General features: G+C 40.8%; 1 protein-coding gene across 1 annotated transcript in view; it reads left to right on the top strand.

The window, feature by feature from the left end:
• tgfbr1b (transforming growth factor, beta receptor 1 b) overlaps window positions 1-21,346 on the top strand; it is a 126,666-nt gene extending 105,320 nt beyond the window's left edge. The window contains exon 9 of the mRNA XM_061922185.1: window positions 4,562-21,346. Within this exon, the coding sequence (XP_061778169.1) occupies window positions 4,562-4,687 (126 nt within the window). The 3' untranslated portion in view covers window positions 4,688-21,346. The remainder of the gene's footprint in view (window positions 1-4,561) is intronic.

The raw sequence follows: 21,346 nt of genomic DNA, 5'->3' as shown, positions 1-21,346 counted from the left end.
TGTGGGAAACACTGATATATGAGCGTGGCGAAGGACTATGGCGGGTTTGGAAAAAAAACTTGTTAAACTGCCATACCGTCGAGGTAGGGATGGCCGATGTATCGATATACTCGATATATTGCGAGTTTGTCAGTGCGTGATATAGAAAATGACTATATTGTTATATTCGAGTATACGTTCTCACGCAGTTGCTTTTAGCTGCGGGCGTTACACTACAGGCTCTTTCTTGTCTCTCCTTCTCACAGAGAGCAAGCGCACCTTCTTACATACGTCACCTACTGTCACGTTATACGTCACATACGTATACGCCCTTACAGAGCAGAGAGGTCGCAGCATGGGTAACGTCAGCTGTGATGCTTGCGCAGCCGTGCGATTGGTAAGACGAGAGAAAGAAGGTGCGAATCTGGTAACAAATGAAGGAAGCATTAATTCCCAAGAAAAACAGCAGGGGGACCATCGTCTGGCAGTGGTTTGGCTTCAAGTGGGAATATGTCGAAGAGACAACTGTAATTTGTCATTTGTGGGGCCCAAGCGTTGCTATATTAGTATAACTACTGCTAATATGTAGCATTATTTGAAAAGTCACCTGCTAGAGAATGAGGAGTGCCTACTCTGCATGTCAATTTTTCCGTTCAGTGCCACACGCCCACACCATCAAAGTGCCGAGGCAAACATTTCCAGATCAACAATAAACAGTAATTTTTTTTGTTGTGATTTTCTTCTTTGCATGAAAGTTTAAAAGTAGCATATATTAATGCAGTATGAAGAAGAATGTTTTAATGTAGACACATAGAATCATCATACTGCTGTGATTATATGCATCAAGTGTTCATTCAAGGCTAAGGCAAAATAACGAGATATGTATCGCGATATGGCCTAAAAATTTTGCGATATTACAAAAAGGCCATATCGCCAAGCCTTACGTTGAGGTGACTTTTCCTGTTTTTTTTCCACAATTTTTTCACTCTCTGCATCACTCATCTTTAGTTTGTCTTGTCAATCCGTGCATAAAAGCAACAGCGGGACAGCGAGATTAGTTAAGTTAAAGTACCAATGATTGTCACACCCACACTAGGATTGTTGAAATTTGTCCTCTGCATTTGACCCATCACCCTTGTTCCCCCCCGGGAGGTGAAGGGAGCAGTGGGCAGCAGCGGTGCCGCACCAGGGAATCATTTTTGGTGATTTAAAGGGGAACATTATCACAATTTCAGAAGGGTTAGAACCAATAAAAATCAGTTTCCAGTGGCCTATTTTATTTTTGGAAGTTTTTTTAAAAATTTTACCCATCCCGGAATATCCCTAAAAAAAGCTTTAAACTGCCTGATTTTGGCTATCTGTGAAGCCAACGTTCATTTTCCTGTGACGTCATCCAGTGATGCCAATACGGATAGCACAGCAAGATATAGCGACATTAGCTCGGATTCAGACTCGGAGTTCAGCGGCTTAAGCGATTCAACAGATTACGCATGTATTGAAACGGATGGTTGGAGTAAGGAGGCAGATAGCGAAAACAAAACTAAAGAAGAAACTGAAGCTATTGAGCGAATAGCTATTGACACTATTCGGCCATGTTTGCCTTAGCATCGCCGGTAAAATGTGCAGACCAACGATCGGACGTTTCGCATCTTGTGAAACTGGATCAACTTAAATCCATCGATTGGTAAGTGTTTGTTTGGCTTTAAATGTGGGTGGAGGGAAACGCTGGATGCAAATATAGTTTCAAATGTACATACAGCTAGCCTAAATAGCATGTTAGCATCGATTAGCTGGCAGTCATGCCGTGACCAAATACGTCTGATTAGCACATAAGTCAACAACATCAACAAAACTCACCTTTGTGATTTAGTCGACTTTATCGTTGGAAATGCATCTGCAGGTTATCCATACATCTCTGTGCCATGTCTGCCTTAGCATCGCCGGTAAAATGTGCAGACACTCGAGCACATTCGATGGGGGTCTGGCGGCAGATTTCTTTGACTTCATCGTTGGAAATGCATCTGCTTTGAGCGTCGCAGGATATCCACACAATCTTGCCTTCTCTGTAGTAGCATAGCTTTCGTCGGTAAAGTGTGCGGAACAAACGACTGACCATTTCGTCGGCTTTCCCCACACCCTCGTATTTTGAACAAATTTCGTCCAATTTCTTGCCACTTTCGCATCTTTGGGCCAGTGGTGCAACTTGAATCCCTCCCTGTTAGTGTTGTTACACCCTCCGACAACACACCGACGAGGCATGATGTCTCCAAGTTTCCAGAAAATAGTCGAAAAAACAGAAAATAACAGCTGAGACGCAGTGTTTGTAATGTGTTTGAAAAAAGAAGCGGCTTTATTACCTAGGTGACGTCACGTTCTGACGTCATCGCTCTGAGAGCGATAAATAGACCGGCGTTTAATTCGCCAAAATTCACCCATTTAGAGTTCGGAAATCGGTTGAAAAAATATATGCTCTTTTTTCTGCAACATCAAGGTATATATTGACGCTTACATAGGTCTGGTGATAATGTTCCCCTTTAAGCCCCAATTCCAACCCTTGATGCTGAGTGCCAAACAGGGAGGTAATTGGTCCCATTTTTATAGTCTTTGGTATGACTCGGCTGCGGTTTGAACTCACCACCTACCCATCTCAGGGCAGACACTCCAACCCAGGGGTCGGGAACCTTTTGGCCTGAGAGAGCCATGAAAGCCAAATATTTTAAAATGTATTTCCGTGAGAGCCATATAATATTTTTTAACACTGAATACAACCAAATGTGTGCATTTTTAAGTAAAACCAACATGTTTAGAGTATAATAAATCTCCTATTCTTTTTAATAACATTCTTATTCTGAAGTTAACCAATAATAAATCAAATACTTCTTACCATTAATGCGACTTCTTGAACAAGTCTGGTAGAAAACGGATGGATGAATAAAATGCATGAGAATGTTTTATATTTTGAACGGTATTTTTAGCACTGTGATTACTAGCAGAATTATTCATAATTATCATGGTAAGCCAGGGGTGTCCAAACTTTTTCCACTGAGGGCCGCACACTGAAAAATCAGAGCAAGCGGGGGCCATTTTCATAATTTTTATTTTAAAAACCAATACAATATATGTATAAAAAATATACATTTAGGCCGCCACTCAGTTATGATCCCGGGGACCCCAAAGGGTTTTGGTCAAAAAAAAATATTAAAATGTGTCATTATTCAGTATTATAATTTTTATTATTATGCAAGTTTTAAATCTCTGGATCAACATTAGAAAAAAAAAATTGAAAAAACACAAAATATGCAATATTTTCCACCCAATAACTTTTTTGGGTGGAATATTTGCGAATATATAATAATTGGAGCCTTAATTTTGGATTTTGATTCATTATTTTTTGAGCAATGACACTTAAAAACAAATCACACTAAAACATTTGGGGATCCAAGTGGTGTCCTACTTATTAAAGTGTTAAAAAATAAATTATACATTTTATTTACCGTTTACTTTTAGCACAATAATCTCGATGAACTTCAGATATATCCGTCAATTTTTATTGTCAAGTTTTATTGTTGTTTATGTTTTGTTTGTTTATTTTAGGCACTTCTTTAAAAAAAAAAAAAACAGCTCAGTTTTTTATATGGTAAAACACAAAATATGCAACATTTTCCCCCAAAAATATCTCAAAGTGGAATATTTAATGTGATGTAATCGAAGCCTTGAATAAGTCAATAATTCAAAATTACATTGATTTTGATTCATTATTATTTTGGCAGCTTTGTGTTATAAGAGTAATCATTGCAACAATTTCTTGTTACATTTCACCTGTTTGCTCTATTATACCACTTTTGATGTTTTTAATTTTATTTTAATTGTATTCTTAAAATGTGCCGTGAGGCCGTTAAAAAATGACCCGCGGGCCGCACTTTGGACAGCCCTGTGTAAGAGGAATGTGTACTATGGCTATGAGTTGTTGTTTTTTTCCCCTTGGCCTCAGTCTGCACCCCCTCTCCAGGCCCCAGGCTAAGACCGATTTTTTTATTTTATTTTAATCTTCTATTTTTTTCTCCCCCCCTTGTTTACCTGTATCTCATCTTTTTTTGTAAGGGGCGCTGGAAGCCGGCAGACCCGTCAGCGATCCTGTTCTGTCTCCCTTTAATGTTTGTCTGATCTTGAATGGGATTGTGCTGAAAATTGTAATTTTCCTGAAGGAACTCTCCTGACTGAATAAATAAAGTACTATCTAATCTAATCTAATCTAATCTAAGATTTATCTGAGAGCCAGATGAAGTCATCAAAAGAGCCACATCTGGCTCTAGAGCCATAGGTTCCCTACCCCTGATCTAACCACTGAGTAGATTAGACAACCTTATCTGTGTTGAGCTTGCAGATGAACGGACATACAGTATTGGTACATTGTCAAACTGGTGGTACTGTAGGGATGGCTCTTGTTTTGTCCGCCGGATAGGCTCCAACCCCCCCGCAGCCCTGAAAGAGACAAGCGGTAGAAAATGGATAGATGGATATCTGACTATTGCATCATAACATTGTAATGAAGTCAACGTGTTGCCTTCTGTCCTCTCTGCAGGCGTTACGTGTCATGGCTAAGATCATGAGGGAGTGCTGGTACGCTAACGGCGCTGCCCGGCTCACCGCCCTGCGGATCAAGAAGACTTTGTCACAGCTCAGCCAACAGGAGGGCATCAAAATGTAGACAAACTACCAAACATGCACACAAACACATTTCAGACTGGCATCCATGTCATTAGCATTACATTGACATTATTATTATTATTATTATTATTATGCATTAATTGTTCCTCCCCTCCACATTGCAAGGGAGGTTGAGACATTCTTTTTTTTTTTTTATCGACTTATGACTCACTTATTGGTGAGTTTTGCATTTAAAGCAGAAGACTTGTGTTGCACACCTGAATCCGACGATGGATTTGCGGGTAACAGAAGAAGGGCGTGCTCACACTCGGCCAGTCATGCCAAGCTCCATTTAGGTACCATCCCCTCTCTTTCTCCTGGTCTGGCCAGTGCTCACACTGAGCTTTGGCGAGTCAGCCCTTTTGCTTCTACGCCGCTTCGTTGTCTCGGTGGAATATTTTCATTCTCATTCTGAGTCCTTCGGGTGAATTACCGTATTTTTCGGATTATAGGTCGCAGTTTTTTTCATATTTTGGCCGGGGGTGCGACGTATCCTCCGGAGCGACTTATGTGTGAAATTATTACCACATTACCGTAAAGTATTAAATAATATTATTTATCTCATTCGCGAAAGAGACGAAGAAAATGTCAGCAATCGTCTCACACACGTCAACCAATAAGAATTCGGGGGAGGGGTCATGGCAGAAGTGCATTGTGGGTCATGGCCTGCTAACTGCTATATGCTATATGCTACTGCCATAGCTATTAAAATGGATCATTTCAACGTTGGCGGTAACTTATAAAAACTGAGAAGGGCTGAACAAAAATGGCACGGAAAAGGAAACCATGTACTGCAGATTACAAGCTGGACGTAGTGAAATATGCAGGAGAAAACGACAAGAGGAAGCGCCGCATACCTTTGGAGTTTGCAGAGTTGTTTAGAAGCGACATCGAGGAAGAAGATTTCATGGGATTTATCGATTAGGAGTGACAGATTGTTTGGTAAACGTATAGCTTGTTCAATATGTTATAGCAGTGGTTCTTAACCTTGTTGGAGGTAGCGAACCCCACCTGTTTCATACGTGCATCCACCGAACCCTTTTTTTTTGTGAAAAAAGTATATATATATTTTTTAAATTCAAGACAACATTATGTTTTTTTTACTGGTGCACAAAATGAACCGTGCATGAACATCACCTTCTTCAAAGAACAAAACCGACACAGTGCATGAGCTCACAACTAATTACACACCTGCAAATCAGATGTAAAATTAGAGGGAACATTCTTTTGGGGTATCCATAATAACGCTGATAGGGAGAAGTTTTTATTTACACGATGAGTCAGGTGTGTCTTGACCTCTGCGGTGGAGGGTCTGAGGCCGACTCACCGAACCCCTATGGTTCGATCGAACCCAGGTTAAGAACCACTGTTATAGTTATTTGAATGACTCTTACCATAAATATGTTACGTTAACATACCAGAAACCTTCTCAGTTGGTTATTTATGCGTCATATAACATACACTTATTCAGCCTGTTGTTCACTATTCTTTATTTCTTTTAAATTGCCTTTCAAATGTCTATTCCTGGTGTTGGATTTTATCAAATACATTTCCCCCCCCAAAATTTGACTTATACTCCAGTGCGACGTATATGTTTTTTTCCTTCTTTATTATGCATTTTCGGCAGGTGCGACTTATACTCCGTAGCGACTTATACTCCGAAAAACACGGTAGTTAAACATTCTGAGGGGAAAATTAGTGCGGTTTCAAAAACACCAAAAAGAACACAGTAAATTTAGACGTATTTTTCCTTCTTTATTATGCATTTTCGACCGGTAGCAACGTATACTCCGGAGCGTCTTATAATCCAAAAAATACAGTACTTAGATGACACACACTAACAGTGGTTCGTGGGTAAGCTATCGTGCCATAGGTTTTGACTTTTGGATTATTTTGAGGATTCCTATTTATTTCTGTAACGGAAATGGTGACCCTCCTCTTTCAATTGTGCCAAAGCAGGGGAAGCGTACCAAACTTTACACCAGCCAAACGTGCCAGGTTTTTAGGGACCGGCGCGATATGATTGGCCTAGCGTGAGTACACCCTTGATCTAATGAGGGACGTCAGTGCCTGAGATCATCTTGTAACACAAAGACTTTTCAGGACCCATCGGGGCGTGGCCACCCCAGCCCGGCCTTCGTTGCTCAGACCTCTCCAGTCTGCTGGCGTCACCTCTGAGCTGCCTTACATGTTAATCACCACCGCCTCGTTTGCATTATTTTGCAATTTCATTCTTCACCTCAATTGAGCTACTCTGGAGGGGGGATGCATTGACAGTCTGTCACAATAGCCCCAATCACCGAGACCTTTGTGAAGGAATGTAACGTTGCGGAGTCCTCCCACAGTACTCGTAGCACTGAAAATACTACCCCACTCAAAATGTCTCATCAACTTGGTTTTGATTTTCTTACTAATGTATTATTATTATTAATACGTGTTATTTTGCCATCACCCTGTGGTGTATCAAGGCGGTGGAAAGGTCTGTTTAATTTATTATTTTTTTTGTTCCTTTTTTTGAGCTAAAAAAAACTGGACATGACAACTTCACTGAGTTTTAGCAGACACACTGCGTCATATGCAATTTAAAGTAGATCAAGTTTTCTCGACTCTGGTAAAAAACACAAACAACAATCAGCTGCCACCATGCCTTACAGTACAGCTGTTAGCAGGCAGTGCCCATGCTTTAAGGAAAACCCAACTCCTGTCATGTCCGCTGCTGGCCAAGGCATTTCTCTCTTGCATGTATGCAGCTCTGTTTGTGCGAGAGAGAGAGAGAGTGTGTGTGTGTCAGGAGCCATGTGGAAGCCCATCTGAGCATAAAGTAGCTCATACTATGCACACTCTAAAAGAGCAGGAGGAAAGCAACACCTCAACAACAACCTCTACTCTCTGGTTCCATTTCACCCTGCCCTCATGCAAGTCAACACACAAACACCTCAGCAACAATCTTTTGGACAACTTGTCCTCTCAGTGGACTGTGGCAAGCCATGATGTTTGTTTGGGGCACCCGGCGACACGACACGTCTCCTTTTTATGTTTCAGTGCGAAGTGGGCGTTTTGTTTTTTTCTGTTTAGGTTTAACAAATGATTCATCTAAAAATAGCAAGCAGATGTGTACTAAGCCATAGGTTGTCAAACTTGTGTAAATACGACAGTGGTACCTCGGTTTTCGTTAGGCTGAATTGATTAAAAATTTTTCTTTGAGAAATAACGTAAACGAGATGAATCCATTCCAGACACTAAGGACATTTAATGGAGATTAATTCTGGTTTTCCTTGCAGAAACCAATATGAAATGCTTATAAATAATTAATAAAAAGTTAGAGCCACTTTCCCACTTTGCTACGAGTACTTTCTTGAAATATTTATCAAAGTGCTGGCACTCGCAACTTTCTTTGGCCCCATAACAGATTATTTTGCGTTCATACGCCACAAAAAAAAGTACATAAACTGACTCATTAAAGCGTGGGATTCTTTGATTGGGTACTAATTTGTTACGGCAAAAAAACAGGGAAAACTTTTGCATTGAAAATGAAATTGTACGAAAACTGAGGTGCCACTGTTTATCTAATATATATATATATATATATATATATATATATATATATATATATATACTGTATAAATATATGTATATATGCTTCAAAGAACCAGCATCCTTTGCAGTGAACATTTGGGTTTTGCATTTATGCCAAAATGTGTAAATCTTGACAAAACCTGTCTTTCCTCGTCACATCACCTTTCAAAGATTGCAGCTTCACTATATCGCAGATTCATTTCAGAATCAGAAATAATTTATTAATCTTCGAGGGGAAATTAAAATTTAGTGGGGTTTTTTTTTTTCAGAATCAGAAATACTTTATTAATCCCGAAGGGTAAATTAAAATTTAGTGTCTTTTTTAAATAAGTGAATAATTTTCAAGCATAAAGATGTCTGAATGAACTAAAATATTAATACCACAGTAGTAGTGGCCACCAAACCAATCAAAGTGCGCTGTTCAGCATCGTGGCCACTGATTTGGCTCAGCCTCAGAGAGCATTACTCCATTGGATTAAAGGAGTAGGAAGGTGACTTAAAGGTGTTATTGCTCATAACATTGAAAACTATATTTACACACATACAACGTTTGGTGTGTGAATGTTGCATAATCTTTTATTTTATTTCATGTGGGATCTGAGCCGAAGATGTGGCTTGTGCAGCCCTTTGAGACACTTGTGATTTGGGGCTATATAACTAAACATTGATTGATTTATGTAAAATACACCATGGGCATATGTAAAATACACAATGGATGGTATACATGTGTTTATTTACAAACCTAAATGAAGGAAGAAGTATAAAGACATTCAACTAAGAAAGGAAAATTTAAAAAAAACTATTTTTTTTTCCCTAACTAGTCTCATAAGCTGGAAACATGTAGCAAGGGCAGATTAATACATTTATTGCAGTGCAGTGTGAAAGCTGATGTTTACTTTGCAAATAAGTAAACACAGTCTCAAAAGAATACAACTTCCGGAGGCACTTTCTGACGAAACATCATTTCGATGTTCCGGCCCCTGAGCCCTTGGGCTCTTGAAACTGCAGCCCTTTTCTATATGTAGTTAAATAGACTTGATCTTGCCGATACCCAATGGGCGGTGATAAACGAGGGTCTATTGTAGAGCAAAAATAAAAGTCCACTGCCAAGGACGCTGGTTCTGAAGTCTATTCATATATGTACAATTGTTCTTGTTTTTTGTTGTGGTATTTTCTACAGACACATTGTTAGCCTTAAGGGACCAAGATGCAGGATTGTGTCTTTTTTTAATGTACAAATGCAAATGTCTTCAGAATCATTTCAAGTAATCACTGAAGGTCATCGTTAAGTATGTGCTAGGGGTGTCCCGATACAACTTTGTTTACTTGCGATACCATTCTATTGCAGCCTTGACTACTGGCCTGTATTAGCCAGAATTATACATAATTTTCGAGTTATTTTGTATGTGGGATGTTAGAAAAAGTTGGATCAACTGAAATGTTGCGGTCACGTGGACTCTGCATGCTGGATCTAAGTGCTTAAGTGGAGTCTAGAATGGACTATTTAGTCTTACTCTTCTGAGTCTCATTTGCAAGTATGCGTCCATTTCAGTTTGTCCTAGGCGTGTAACCATAGTCAGAAAGTAGCCTTTGCCCTGAAGTTGAATGTGCCAGTCTTATCTTTTAAGCCCTACAAAGTGTGTATACTGTAAGTATCGTACATATTACACACCAGCTGTTTGATGGTAATGTGCATCTTTGATGTTATTTTCATTACCAGATTCAGAGGTGTTGGAATTGCCATGTAAATTGCTAATTAGTAGCACCTTTTATAGCAAATTCAATGTGAATTAGCATCGTGCTAGCACATTTGATTTAACGTATTTCTTTTATGTTAAAAAGTCGAAGAGAATAATTGAAATAATTTGACATACTTTTTTTCTGTATGTCCACTTCTATGGTGTCTTGAAACAAATACACTAAAAAGGCTCTCAAATTGTGACAGCCTGCTAATAAGCTAGCAAGAAGAGACATTAGCTGCAGCAAAACAGACTTCTTGTATCGGACGTTTACATATTTTTTTGTTGATATCAAACTCATAACGTTGAATCGGGACACCTCTAGTATCTGCAAAAGAGTCTTGATAACTTTTTATTCACATCAGACTAGGGTTGCAAAAGGGTGGAAAGTTTCCGGTAAATTTCCGGAAATTTACCACGGGAAGTTAAGCTCGGGAAGTTTGGAAATATTGGCCATTTTTCGATTATTCAAAGTTGGACACTGTCCATGGGAATATATGGGAATTAATGGGGAATTACATCCATCCATCATCTACCGCTTATCCGAGGTCGGGTCGCGGGGGCAACAGCCTAAGCAGGGAAACCCAGACTTCCCTCTCCCCAGCCACTTCGTCTAGCTCTTCCCGGGGGATCCCAAGGCGTTCCCAGGCCAGCCGGGAGACATAGTCTTCCCAACCTGTCCTGGGTCTTCCCCGTGGCCTCCTACCGGTTGGACGTGCCCTAAACACCTCCCTAGGGAGGCGTTCGGGTGGCATCCTGACCAGATGCCCGAACCACCTCATCTGGCTCCTCTCGATGTGAAGGAGCAGCGGCTTTACTTTGAGAACCCTCCCGGATGGCAGAGCTTCTCACCCTATCTCTAAGGGAGAGCCCCGCCACACGGCGGAGGAAACTCATTTCGGCCGCTTGTACCCGTGATCTTATCCTTTCGGTCATGACCCAAAGCTCATGACCATAGGTGAGGATGGGAACGTAGATCGACCGGTAAATTGAGAGCTTTGCCTTCCGGCTCAGCTCCTTCTTCACCACGACGGATCGGTACAACGTCCGCATTACTGAAGACGCCGCACCGATCTGCCTGTCGATCTCACGATCCACTCTTCCCTCACTCGTGAACAAGACTCCTAGGTACTTGAACTCCTCCACTTGGGGCAGGGTCTCCTCCCCAACCCGGAGATGGCATTCCACCCTTTTCCGGGCGAGAACCATGGACTCGGACTTGGAGGTGCTGATTCTCATTCCGGTCGCTTCACACTCTGCTGCGAACCGATCCAGTGAGAGCTGAAGATCCCGGTCAGATGAAGCCATCAGGACCACATCATCTGCAAAAAGCAGAGACTTAATCTCGCGGTCACCAAACCGGAACCCCTCAACGCCTTGACTGCGCCTAGAAATTATGTCCATAAAAGTTATGAACAGAATGGGTGACAAAGGACAGCCTTGGCGGAGTCCAACCCTCACTGGAAATGTGTCCGACTTACTGCCGGCAATGCGGACCAAGCTCTGGCACTGATCATACAGGAAGCGGACCGCCACAATAAGACAGTCCGATACCCCATACTCTCTGAGCACTCCCCACAGGACTTCCCGAGGGACACGGTCGAATGCCTTCTCCAAGTCCAAGTCCCATTATTCCCATTAATTCCTGTTAATACCCATATATTCCCATTAATTCCCATGGAAAGTTTCCAACTTTGAATATTCCCGCAATTTTGCAATCCTACGTGTTCGGAATTGTTACAATACTCCAAGTCAAATGTACACACTTGTGTGCGTCAAGATAAGACCAATGCAGTATTACACAACAACCCTTAAATATGAAGCTTTTTACCAGCCGGGCTTGAGTTTTAATTCCAGGTTTAAACAAGATGATTTTTGCAAGTGTGTGTATATACTACCAAAAACACATGTAGCACCTGCTTTGACGATTCTTAGCTGTGTCTTCTGTTGCCAATACCAATTATTATTACTATAAGTGTATATCTAAAGATATGTTCACTTTATGCATCAAAACGTCTTTTAGGGGAGACCAAACATCGAAGCTCATGTAGTTTTACTACAATCAAAATGGAAATCCTGCTTTGTCTTAAGTTTGTTTCTTGAATATTAATGTGCTGCTTATGTCGAATTGACTTTCCTGCTCGTGAAGGTGAAAGTTGCCATTGGTTGTAAATATCCTCACTTATTCTGTTCCCGGCTCCCAATGCAAATGGAGCACATTTACTCACAACGGAACCGACTGAAGCCTCAGGGGACCTTAGGTTGTAAACTCATGGTGCCAATCCCGCCAGATCTCGTGTTTTTAATTTTCATTTCTTCAAAACCTACACAGAAAACGTAGAAATCAGTTCACCTTTGTAGTAAACTTTTTTTAGTTTTACATACCTACACTCAAAAGCAAGCCTGGGCAATTATTTTGACTCGGGGAGGGGGCATATTTAGAGAAAAAAATGTGTCTGGGGGCCGGTATATCCATTTTTAGGAACACTAATACAAAACCTAACAATAGTCAATCAATCAATCAATGTTTACTTATATAGCCCTAAATCACTAGTGTCTCAAATAGTGATTGATTGAATGGTAACAAATTTGACAGACCGCCTTAAAAATGTAATGTAATTGAAAATTTTCTATGAACGATAAAACACTGAATATTGACAAAATATGAATGTAACACCCTGTTTCGATCGACATATTTTACAATAAAGTGAAATGCAACAAAAATGTAACGCAGTGTAATATGAAAGCGACGGTTACAAAACAGACCCACCTACAATCTGATATATCACTAAGGTTTAGAACTTTGTTGTGAAAATCTCCTTCCGCGTCTGTGGAAACGCTTCCCACCCACACTGCTTGGTGCCTCGTCCGAGCTGCTGTGACTTCGATTACCATAGTAACTAATTAGATTACCATAGTAACTGGTATATCATCCAGAAGCGCAGATTCCAACCATTGAAATACTTTGTATAGTTCAAGCCTTACGGTCATTAGAAAAAGTCTCTGCACATCCTAACGGCAGCTACATTTTTCCATCTTAAAGATCTAAAAAAAATTATTTGGGAATGTCCGGCGGGCATTCCCAAATAATTGCTCCTCAGAAGGATTCAACCCCCCCAATTACCTTCAATAGTTATGGTCAGGTTAGGAAAGATGTGGTCCTTTTGAAATATTAGACAGCGGTACCTCAGTTTTTGTTAATTGTTCCAAAAAGGTGTGAAAACATTGGTACAGAAATCAAAGTAGTTTTCCTATGAGATGGTACAGTAATTTCTGGACTACAGAGCGCACCTAAAGAAAAGCTCCACCAACTTAATTTCTGGTCGAATTTTAGTTTGTACAGATATTAGCCATAGGTGACATTGAAATATTTACAAAGGCGCTTGTGTTCATTCAAAAATTGAACAAAAGACTGTAAAAGTCATTGAGCGCTTTCCTCTTCCTCTTGCGATCCGAAAGCGCTGTCGTCGTCTTGTCTTTGAGATGAAAATACTCCGTTTCTCTGACACTTTTACTTTCGAGGCAAATTTGCCGTTTTTTCTAAACACTTAATGTTTCAGAATCCTTTGGTGAGCGTGGATTTCTGCTTCGTGCAAAAGTCAACTTTGATAGCGAGGTCAATCGTCTTTAGTTGTGTCTTGGCCATGGTGAGAGTGGGTTCATAATGAGCTAAATGGCTGACTGAATGATTGTGTGAGCGCTTCTGATTTATTGCGAACAACTTCATTAGTCTGATGTGAGGATGCTGAATTTATTGCCGGCATGTGGAGCTTGTGAACCCGGAAAAATCCATAAATTAGCTGCAGCGTTGTATATAGTGCAGTGAAGCGTGGGGGAGAAACTTTTAGTTTATAGTCCGGAGATTACAGTAATGTCAATCTTGCCACATAATATTTGGCCGTACAATAAGCGTAAAACTGGGTCAAGTCTTTGGTCGTTGTACCGTACAAAAACTGAGGTACTGCTGCACTTACCTTAAAAGATTGTAAAATAATATACACTGATTTTAACATGCAATATCTTGGTTTTTAAAGTGAGCAGAAATAACATTGTTGCTGTTTTCAACCGGTTACTGAGTTAGATATCAAGTGAAACTGACTATGGATGATCAGTCCAAACCTTGGACAAAGTCAACATGTATGAAGTAAAATAAGCTAATCTTTTCTGTTGGTCTCCCAAACACTAACATCTTTCTCTGGGATTTTAACAACGCAAACTGGACCACACCTCAGAAAATTTAAGTTCCTGGAACTAAAAGTTCTGGTAGAAGTGTGTAGTTTGTTTCCTTCAAGTTTCACAGTTCAGGGCAGTTAATGCATATCAGGCTGACTTATGGATGAGTGGGACAGTATGTTTCTACACTGATACCATGTAAATATAAAATACTAGGTCCGAATTCTTTTAAAGTGCGAGTAAATAAAATGCAGAGCATTAATATACAAAACGATATGATATAAAAACAAACTACCACATTTTACAGAAAGAGCGAGCTAGGCTTTTGTCCGCAGTGTCCAACAGACAGGAAGTCGTCCTGTCGTTAAATGATTAATTCATGAGAGTCAAATTGAGCTGTAAATAACAATACTTTAGTATGACATTTTGGTGCGTATGTCACAGACACAAACAACACATTTAGCGTTAGCCTGTTAGCATTCGCATTTGGTTCACTCGGGTTGAGGTTGATAACTACACAAATGGCTTTCACCGACTACTTTTACAGCATGTATCAAAGTCAAAAGTTAGTATTTGATGTTATTCACCTTGGTTCCACTCATTTATTGCCTCCTCCTGTTTCACATTCATCCTCAAAAAACGAAGTCTCAGGGTCCCCAGAGCAGCTCACGTCACCTCTTCGAATCTGACTGAATACTGAATATTCCTCTGTAAATACGTTTGAGTACTTCCGCTTCTCGTAGCTTTGAGTATCAAACTTAAGTTTGTTAGAATGCATTGACGGCAATAAATTAGTTTGATCACAAACACCACAGGTGAGTAAAAACATCGTTCTTCTGCACACAGACGCCACACAAAAGTTCCTGCTACTGAAAAGTTCCTTGCGATCTCTCCGTTGTCTCGCATAATCTAATGGCGGCTGAAATTTCGAATACAAAGTTTTAGGAATGCCCCAACTGTGTTCGACCAATCAGCGCCCCTTTTGCAGAAACTCTCTAAAGTACCACCTCGCTACCAGGACGGTTCCTGTGAAACTTTATTTACTTGGGTAGTTTTTGGTGTAAAAGCAGGGGGTATTTCAATGGGAAAGAGCCTCATTCTTGTCTTCGAAGAAGTCACCAGCAGCCTTGTACTTACTTGTTTTTTCCCCCAAACCCCAAGGTGACTTAAGTGTACAAAGGCTACTTTTAGCTTGTGGTCGTTGTCTTACGCATCAAGGTGTCTGTCCTTGAGTCTTTGTTGCCTTTCTGTCTCTTCTTCATTCTTTTGTTTTCTGGTTATTCTCGTGGCTAGACGCGTCATGGCAGCGTGGAAGTCTGCTCAGGTTTGATTGCGACCAACACATTTTCGACCTCAGGTACGCCTGAAACAAATGTTCGGAAGTCCCAGTAAACACAGAGGAACCTGCATAACTCGACAACTGTTCTGTTGTCCAACTCATCAAGTCCTGGTTCATCATGTTCTTACCGTTACTAGGACTCTTAAGTCAACTTGGACAGCTTTTGGTAACTTGAAATGTGAGCGTTAAATGGGTCATTTCTGTGATAAATAGCCCAGTTGTGTAAATAACCTTCTTGCGAACGCCGTGCTACATCCAAAGGGTTTGAGCCAGTGTAGCATAGACTAATCCAGGTTTCACAAAACTGAACTGTAAACTAGATCTGAAACAAAATGTGAACCCACAGAGCCGTGCGTGTTGGTCTTGGTTTCGCACATTTCCACGTTCATGTCACTCTTAAAACATCTTAGGGATGTAACGATTAACGGTGTTAACGACAAACCACTGTAAAAATCTACGGTTAATACGGCATCCCTCATTTATCGCGGTCAATTGGTTTCAGGCCTGATTGTGATGGACTAATTTGACAAAACTGAACTGGAAATTAGATCTGAAACAATGTGAACCCTGCATGTTGGTCTTGGTTTCGCACATTTCCACATTACTCTTAAAACATCTTAGGGATGTAACGATTAACGGTGTTAACGACCAACCACTGTAAAACTCTACGGCTAGTACAGCATCCCTCGTTTATCGTGGTCAATTGGTTTCAGGCCTGATTGTGATAGACTAATTTCACAAAACTGAACTGGAAATTCGTTCTGAAACAATGTGAACCCGCAGAGACGTGTGTGTTGGTCTTGGTTTCGCACATTTCCACGTTACTCTTGAAACATCTTAGGGACGTACCGATTAACGGTGTTAACGACAAACCGCTGTAAAACTCTACGGTTAGTACAGCATCCCTCGTTTATCGCGGTCAATTGGTTTCAGGCCTGATTGTGATGGACTAATTTGACAAAACTGAACTGGAAATTAGATCTGAAACAATGTGAACCCGCAGAGACGTGCGTGTTGGTCTTGGTTTCGCACATTTCCACGTTACTCTTGAAACATCTTAGGGACGTACCGATTAACGGTGTTAACGACAAACAACTGTAAAACTCTACGGTTAGTACAGCATCCCTCGTTTATCGCGGTCAATTGGTTTCAGGCCTGATCCTGATGGACTAATTTGACAAAACTGAACTGGAAATTAGATCTGAAACAATGTGAACCCGCAGAGCCGTGGGTGTTGGTCTTGGTTACGCACGTTCATGTCACTCTTAAAACAACTTAGGGATGTAACGATTAACGGTGTTAACGACAAACCGCTGTAAAACTCTACGGTTAGTACACCATCCCTAATTTATCGCGGTCAATTGGTTTCAGGCTTGACTGTGGTGGACTAATTTCTTCAAAGTAGAATTATCATGGTTTCACAGAGCATACAACACTTAACGACCATCTAAAAACTTTTTTTAAAGCATACAGTTGGGAAGGGATTCTTATGGCCCCATTCTTGGGTGGATCTCGTGTGACAGAAAGGTTATAATTTTGCAATGCAGGTTGCGGAAAATAATGGAATGCGCCGCTCTACTTAACTATGTGGCCAAAGTTGAAATTACCTCTACACTCTACTGCCCTCTGGCGGCTAAAGAAGATAGTGCGCCACCCCCAATTTGGGGCCGAATGGGGCCATATGAATCCCCTTGCTACTGTAATCAAAGCCCTCTAAAGAGGAAATGACACCCATATGGTCATCTTGACACTGGCTTTACCCCATGCCTAGCGTGTTCTACTGTAGATTACAGTACTCACTGGTACCCCGGAGGATTTTTCAAGCGTCATTGCTTTGGTTGTCCCCCGGCCACTACAACACGACCTTCATCACATCTTGAGTTTGAACTTCTACGTTCTAATAACCACGGCCGTAAGTTTCTATTCCAAAAGTTAGTCCACTTGGCAGTCGCAGCTATAAACATTAGCTGTATTGCTAGCTTTGTCTCCGGTGTTGTCAGTGGACATCGTTCAAGTCAAAGCTTTGTAGTTGATATTGAAGATAGAATTAATCCACTTTCCCCCCGACAGCTGTTGACAACTGATAACAGACATGTTGAATGAAGCGCTGCTGAATCCCGTTGTTGTCTTTTGACATTGCTCACGTCAAAGTCTCACCAATGTGGAGATGTGTTATTGACGAGTTAAAGATGAAGTTGTTCTTCCAAAAGTTGGCCAACTTTATTGTTGTGGCGAAGAAAGGCCCAAGATTAGCCGTTGTTTTGTTGCTAGCCTTGTTCACCATGAACCCAGAAACGGAAGTCCAGCTTAGTGAAAATCTCAATAGATGGCCATAAAAATTGAAAATAATACAAATACTGCACTGTAGTACATCTGACAAAGTAAGACTTAATTTCGGTCAAAAATGTGGAGAATACACTTGGGGGGGAAAATACGATATTTGAATTGCAACATAGCTAGACATGATTGATAACCACACTCCGACAGCTCTAGTCTTAGATTGGTAAGCTCCAGTCTTAGATGGGTCAGATCTAGTCTTGGATTTGTCAGCTCTAGTCTTAGATTGGTCAGATCTAGTCTTGGATTGGTCAGCTCTAGTCTTAGACTTAGATTGGTCAGCTTCAGTCTTAGATTGGTCAGATCTATGCTTGGATTGGTCAGCTCTAGTCTTACACTTAAATTGGTCAGCTCCAGTCTTAGATTGGTCAGATCTATGCTTGGATTGGTCAGCTCTAGTCTTAGACTTAGATTGGTCAGCTCCAGTCTTAGATTGTTCAGATCTAGTCTTGGATTGGTCAGCTTTAGTCTTAGACTTAGAAAGTAAGTCTTAATTTAGGTCGAGAATGTGTAGAATACACTTTGGGGGGGGGATACAATATTTGAAGCGCAACATAGCTAGAGATGATTGATAACCAGACTCTGACACTCTGGCTTCCGGCCATACTACCCTAAGTACGCTCGTTCTCGTCAGATCTCAGAAGCTAGTGCTTGGATGGGAGACTGCCCGGGAATACCAGGGGCTGTAAGTTTTGGGACGGTATAGCTCGGTTGGTAGAGTGGCCGAGCCAGCAACTTGAAGGTTCCAGTTTCGATTCCCCGCTTCCGCAATCCTAGTCACAGCCGTTGTGTCCTAGAGCAAGACACTTTACCCACCTGGGCCTCAGTGCCACCCACACTGGCTTAAATGTAACTTAGATATTGGGTTTCACTATGTAAAAGGGCTTTGAGTCACTAGAGAAAAGCGCTATATAAATATCATTCACTTCACTGATAAACCCACAGACTTGCCATATTGTTCATCTACTGCAGATGCAAGCTAGTGTGCTAATCGCTAGCTAGCCTAAATGCTAACATGAATATAAGAGATAAACGCCTTCCCCCCATCAGGAACATCATATCACAATCTAAATTTGTATAAAGACATATTTCTTTGGCTAAGTAAGCTCATCTAGAGTGATTGATTTATACACGGAGGTGTGTACTACGTGATGACATATCAACTAAATGTGCCATGTTTGTTTTTCCTTTATCATTAAAACAACTCTAGCCCTTTCCGAGCAAATAACCGAGATGTTACATTTTTACGATCGTTACATCCTTAGTGCACTTTCATTTTCTTTGCCGTGAAAATGTGCGTACGCGGCCTTTCATAAGAGACCCAAGTACCTTAGGCGTGGTGCTAAAAGCGCTTAAATGGGTGATGCCCCTGAGCTAGTCCTAATTTGCATGATTGTGTACTATCTCACGCCATTCAATCCATCACAAGTGGACTGTTTGGTTGGTCTTAGAAGACCATCCCAGTAGTTCATGCTCAGAGACTTGGATTGGTCAGATCTAGTCTTAGACTTGGATTGGTCAGATCTAGTCTTAGACTTAGATTGGTCAGATCGAGTCTTAGATTTAAATTTGGTCAGATCTAGTCTTAGACTTGGATTAGTCAGATCGAGTCTTAGACTTGGATTGGTCAGATCTAGTCTTAGACATTGATTGGTCGGATCTAGTCTTAGACTTACATTGGTCAGATCGAGTCTTAGATTTAAATTTGGTCATATCTAGTCTTAGACTTGGATTGGTCAGATCTAGTCTTAGACTTGGATTGGGCAGATCTAGTCTTAGACTTGGATTGGGCAGATCTAGCCTTAGATTGGTTAGATCTAGTCATAGACTTAGTTTGGTCAGATATTGTCGTCAAGTTAGTTTGATCAGATCTACTCTTAGACTTGGATTAGTCAGATCTACTCTTAGACTGTCAGATGTAGTCTTAGACTTAGATTGGTCAGATCTAGTCGTAGACTGGTCAGATCTAGTTGTAGACTGGTCAGATCTACTCTTAGACTTAGTTTGGTCACATCTACTCCTAGACTTAGATTGGTCAGATCTACTCTTAGACTTAGTTTGTAGTCTTAGACTTAAATTGGTCAGATCTAGTTGTAGACTGGTCAGATCTACTCTTGGACTTAGTTTGGTCAAATTTAGTCTTAGACTTGGATTGGTCAAATCTAGTCATAGATTGGTCAGATCTAGTCTTAGACTTAGTTTGGTCAGATATAGTTGTAGACTTAAGTTTGGTCAGCTCTACTCTTAGACTTAGATATTCAGATCTACTCTTAGACTAAGATTGGTCAGAGCTACTCTTAGACTTAGATTAGTCAGATCTTCTCTTAGACAGGTCAGGTGTAGTCTTAGACTTAGATTGGTCAGAGCTACTCTTAGACTGGTCAGATCTAGTCATAGCCTTAGTTTGGTCAGATCTACTCTTAGACTTAGATTGGTCCGATCTCGAACAATCTAAGTCTGTGAGCATGAAGTGATGAAGCCTACTGGGATGAGAGGCGATAGCGTCTTCTAAGACGAACCAAACAGTCCAGTTGGGATCCACTGAAGGCCCTGAGATGACAAAGATTTGATGGGTGACAACATTCATACTGTAGACCTTGTGTGCAAGATGGCGATGGGAAAGGTTAAAGGACACCGCAGACTATTCCAGAAACCTTTAGCGCGGCAGTTTAGACTCAGCACTGAACGTATCGAACCCTTTCCCAAAGGTCGAAGCAGAAACTGGTGACAGGTGCAAATATCCGCAAGGCAGGCGATCTTCTAATTATGCAAGACCGTTAACAGTATCCGCAGGCGACCATCAATTGGTGTCGATGCTGACGTGATCCACACTGTGACAAACACGTCGCAGTGAAGCTCAACTCTTTATTCTTGTCGATTTGGTGCCTCAGTACCAACTCTTTTGACTCGTCCGAGACGGTCATGTTTCATCTGTTTCACAAATGTCATCTTTAAAACTTCTAGAAAATACCTCCATGTGGTTTTACCTCACTGTAAATATTGTCTTTGTCTAATTTGTTTGATTTTTTTTTTTTATGAAATGTTTAAAAAGTTGGAAGTTTTCGTCTTCGGTGGTCCCAAAACCCTCCCCGCCCCCTTTTTGTCCAACGGCTTTGTGTTGTTAATGTGGCGTCCAAACCAGCGAGTCCTCTTTGCCATCTGTCTTGTGTATTCTATGAGGTGTTTACTGGAGCTGTACAGTCTGAAGTGCTTTACTAAAACATGTCAAGACCCTCTCTGAGCTCTGCTACACATGCCTTCTTCCATACGCTCTTTGTCTTAAAAACACACACAAAAAGATTAAAAAAAAAAAAAGAGGTCAAAGTGGTGTTTGAGGAGACGACATGATTTCTAAACATATATTTATCTTGACTTTTTTTATATACAGGTAGTGCGTACAGATGAATGAGAGATCATAGGAAGTAGACGACTGAAACGTTAACTTTTCACATAGCTGGAGTAGAAAATGGTGTGATTAAAGAATGTTTGGCTACAA

This window comes from Nerophis ophidion, linkage group LG15 (assembly GCF_033978795.1).
Source record: "Nerophis ophidion isolate RoL-2023_Sa linkage group LG15, RoL_Noph_v1.0, whole genome shotgun sequence".
Lineage (NCBI taxonomy): Eukaryota > Metazoa > Chordata > Actinopteri > Syngnathiformes > Syngnathidae > Nerophis > Nerophis ophidion.
Note: the sequence above shows the minus strand (reverse complement) of the source record. Positions and strands in the feature narration are given on the sequence as shown.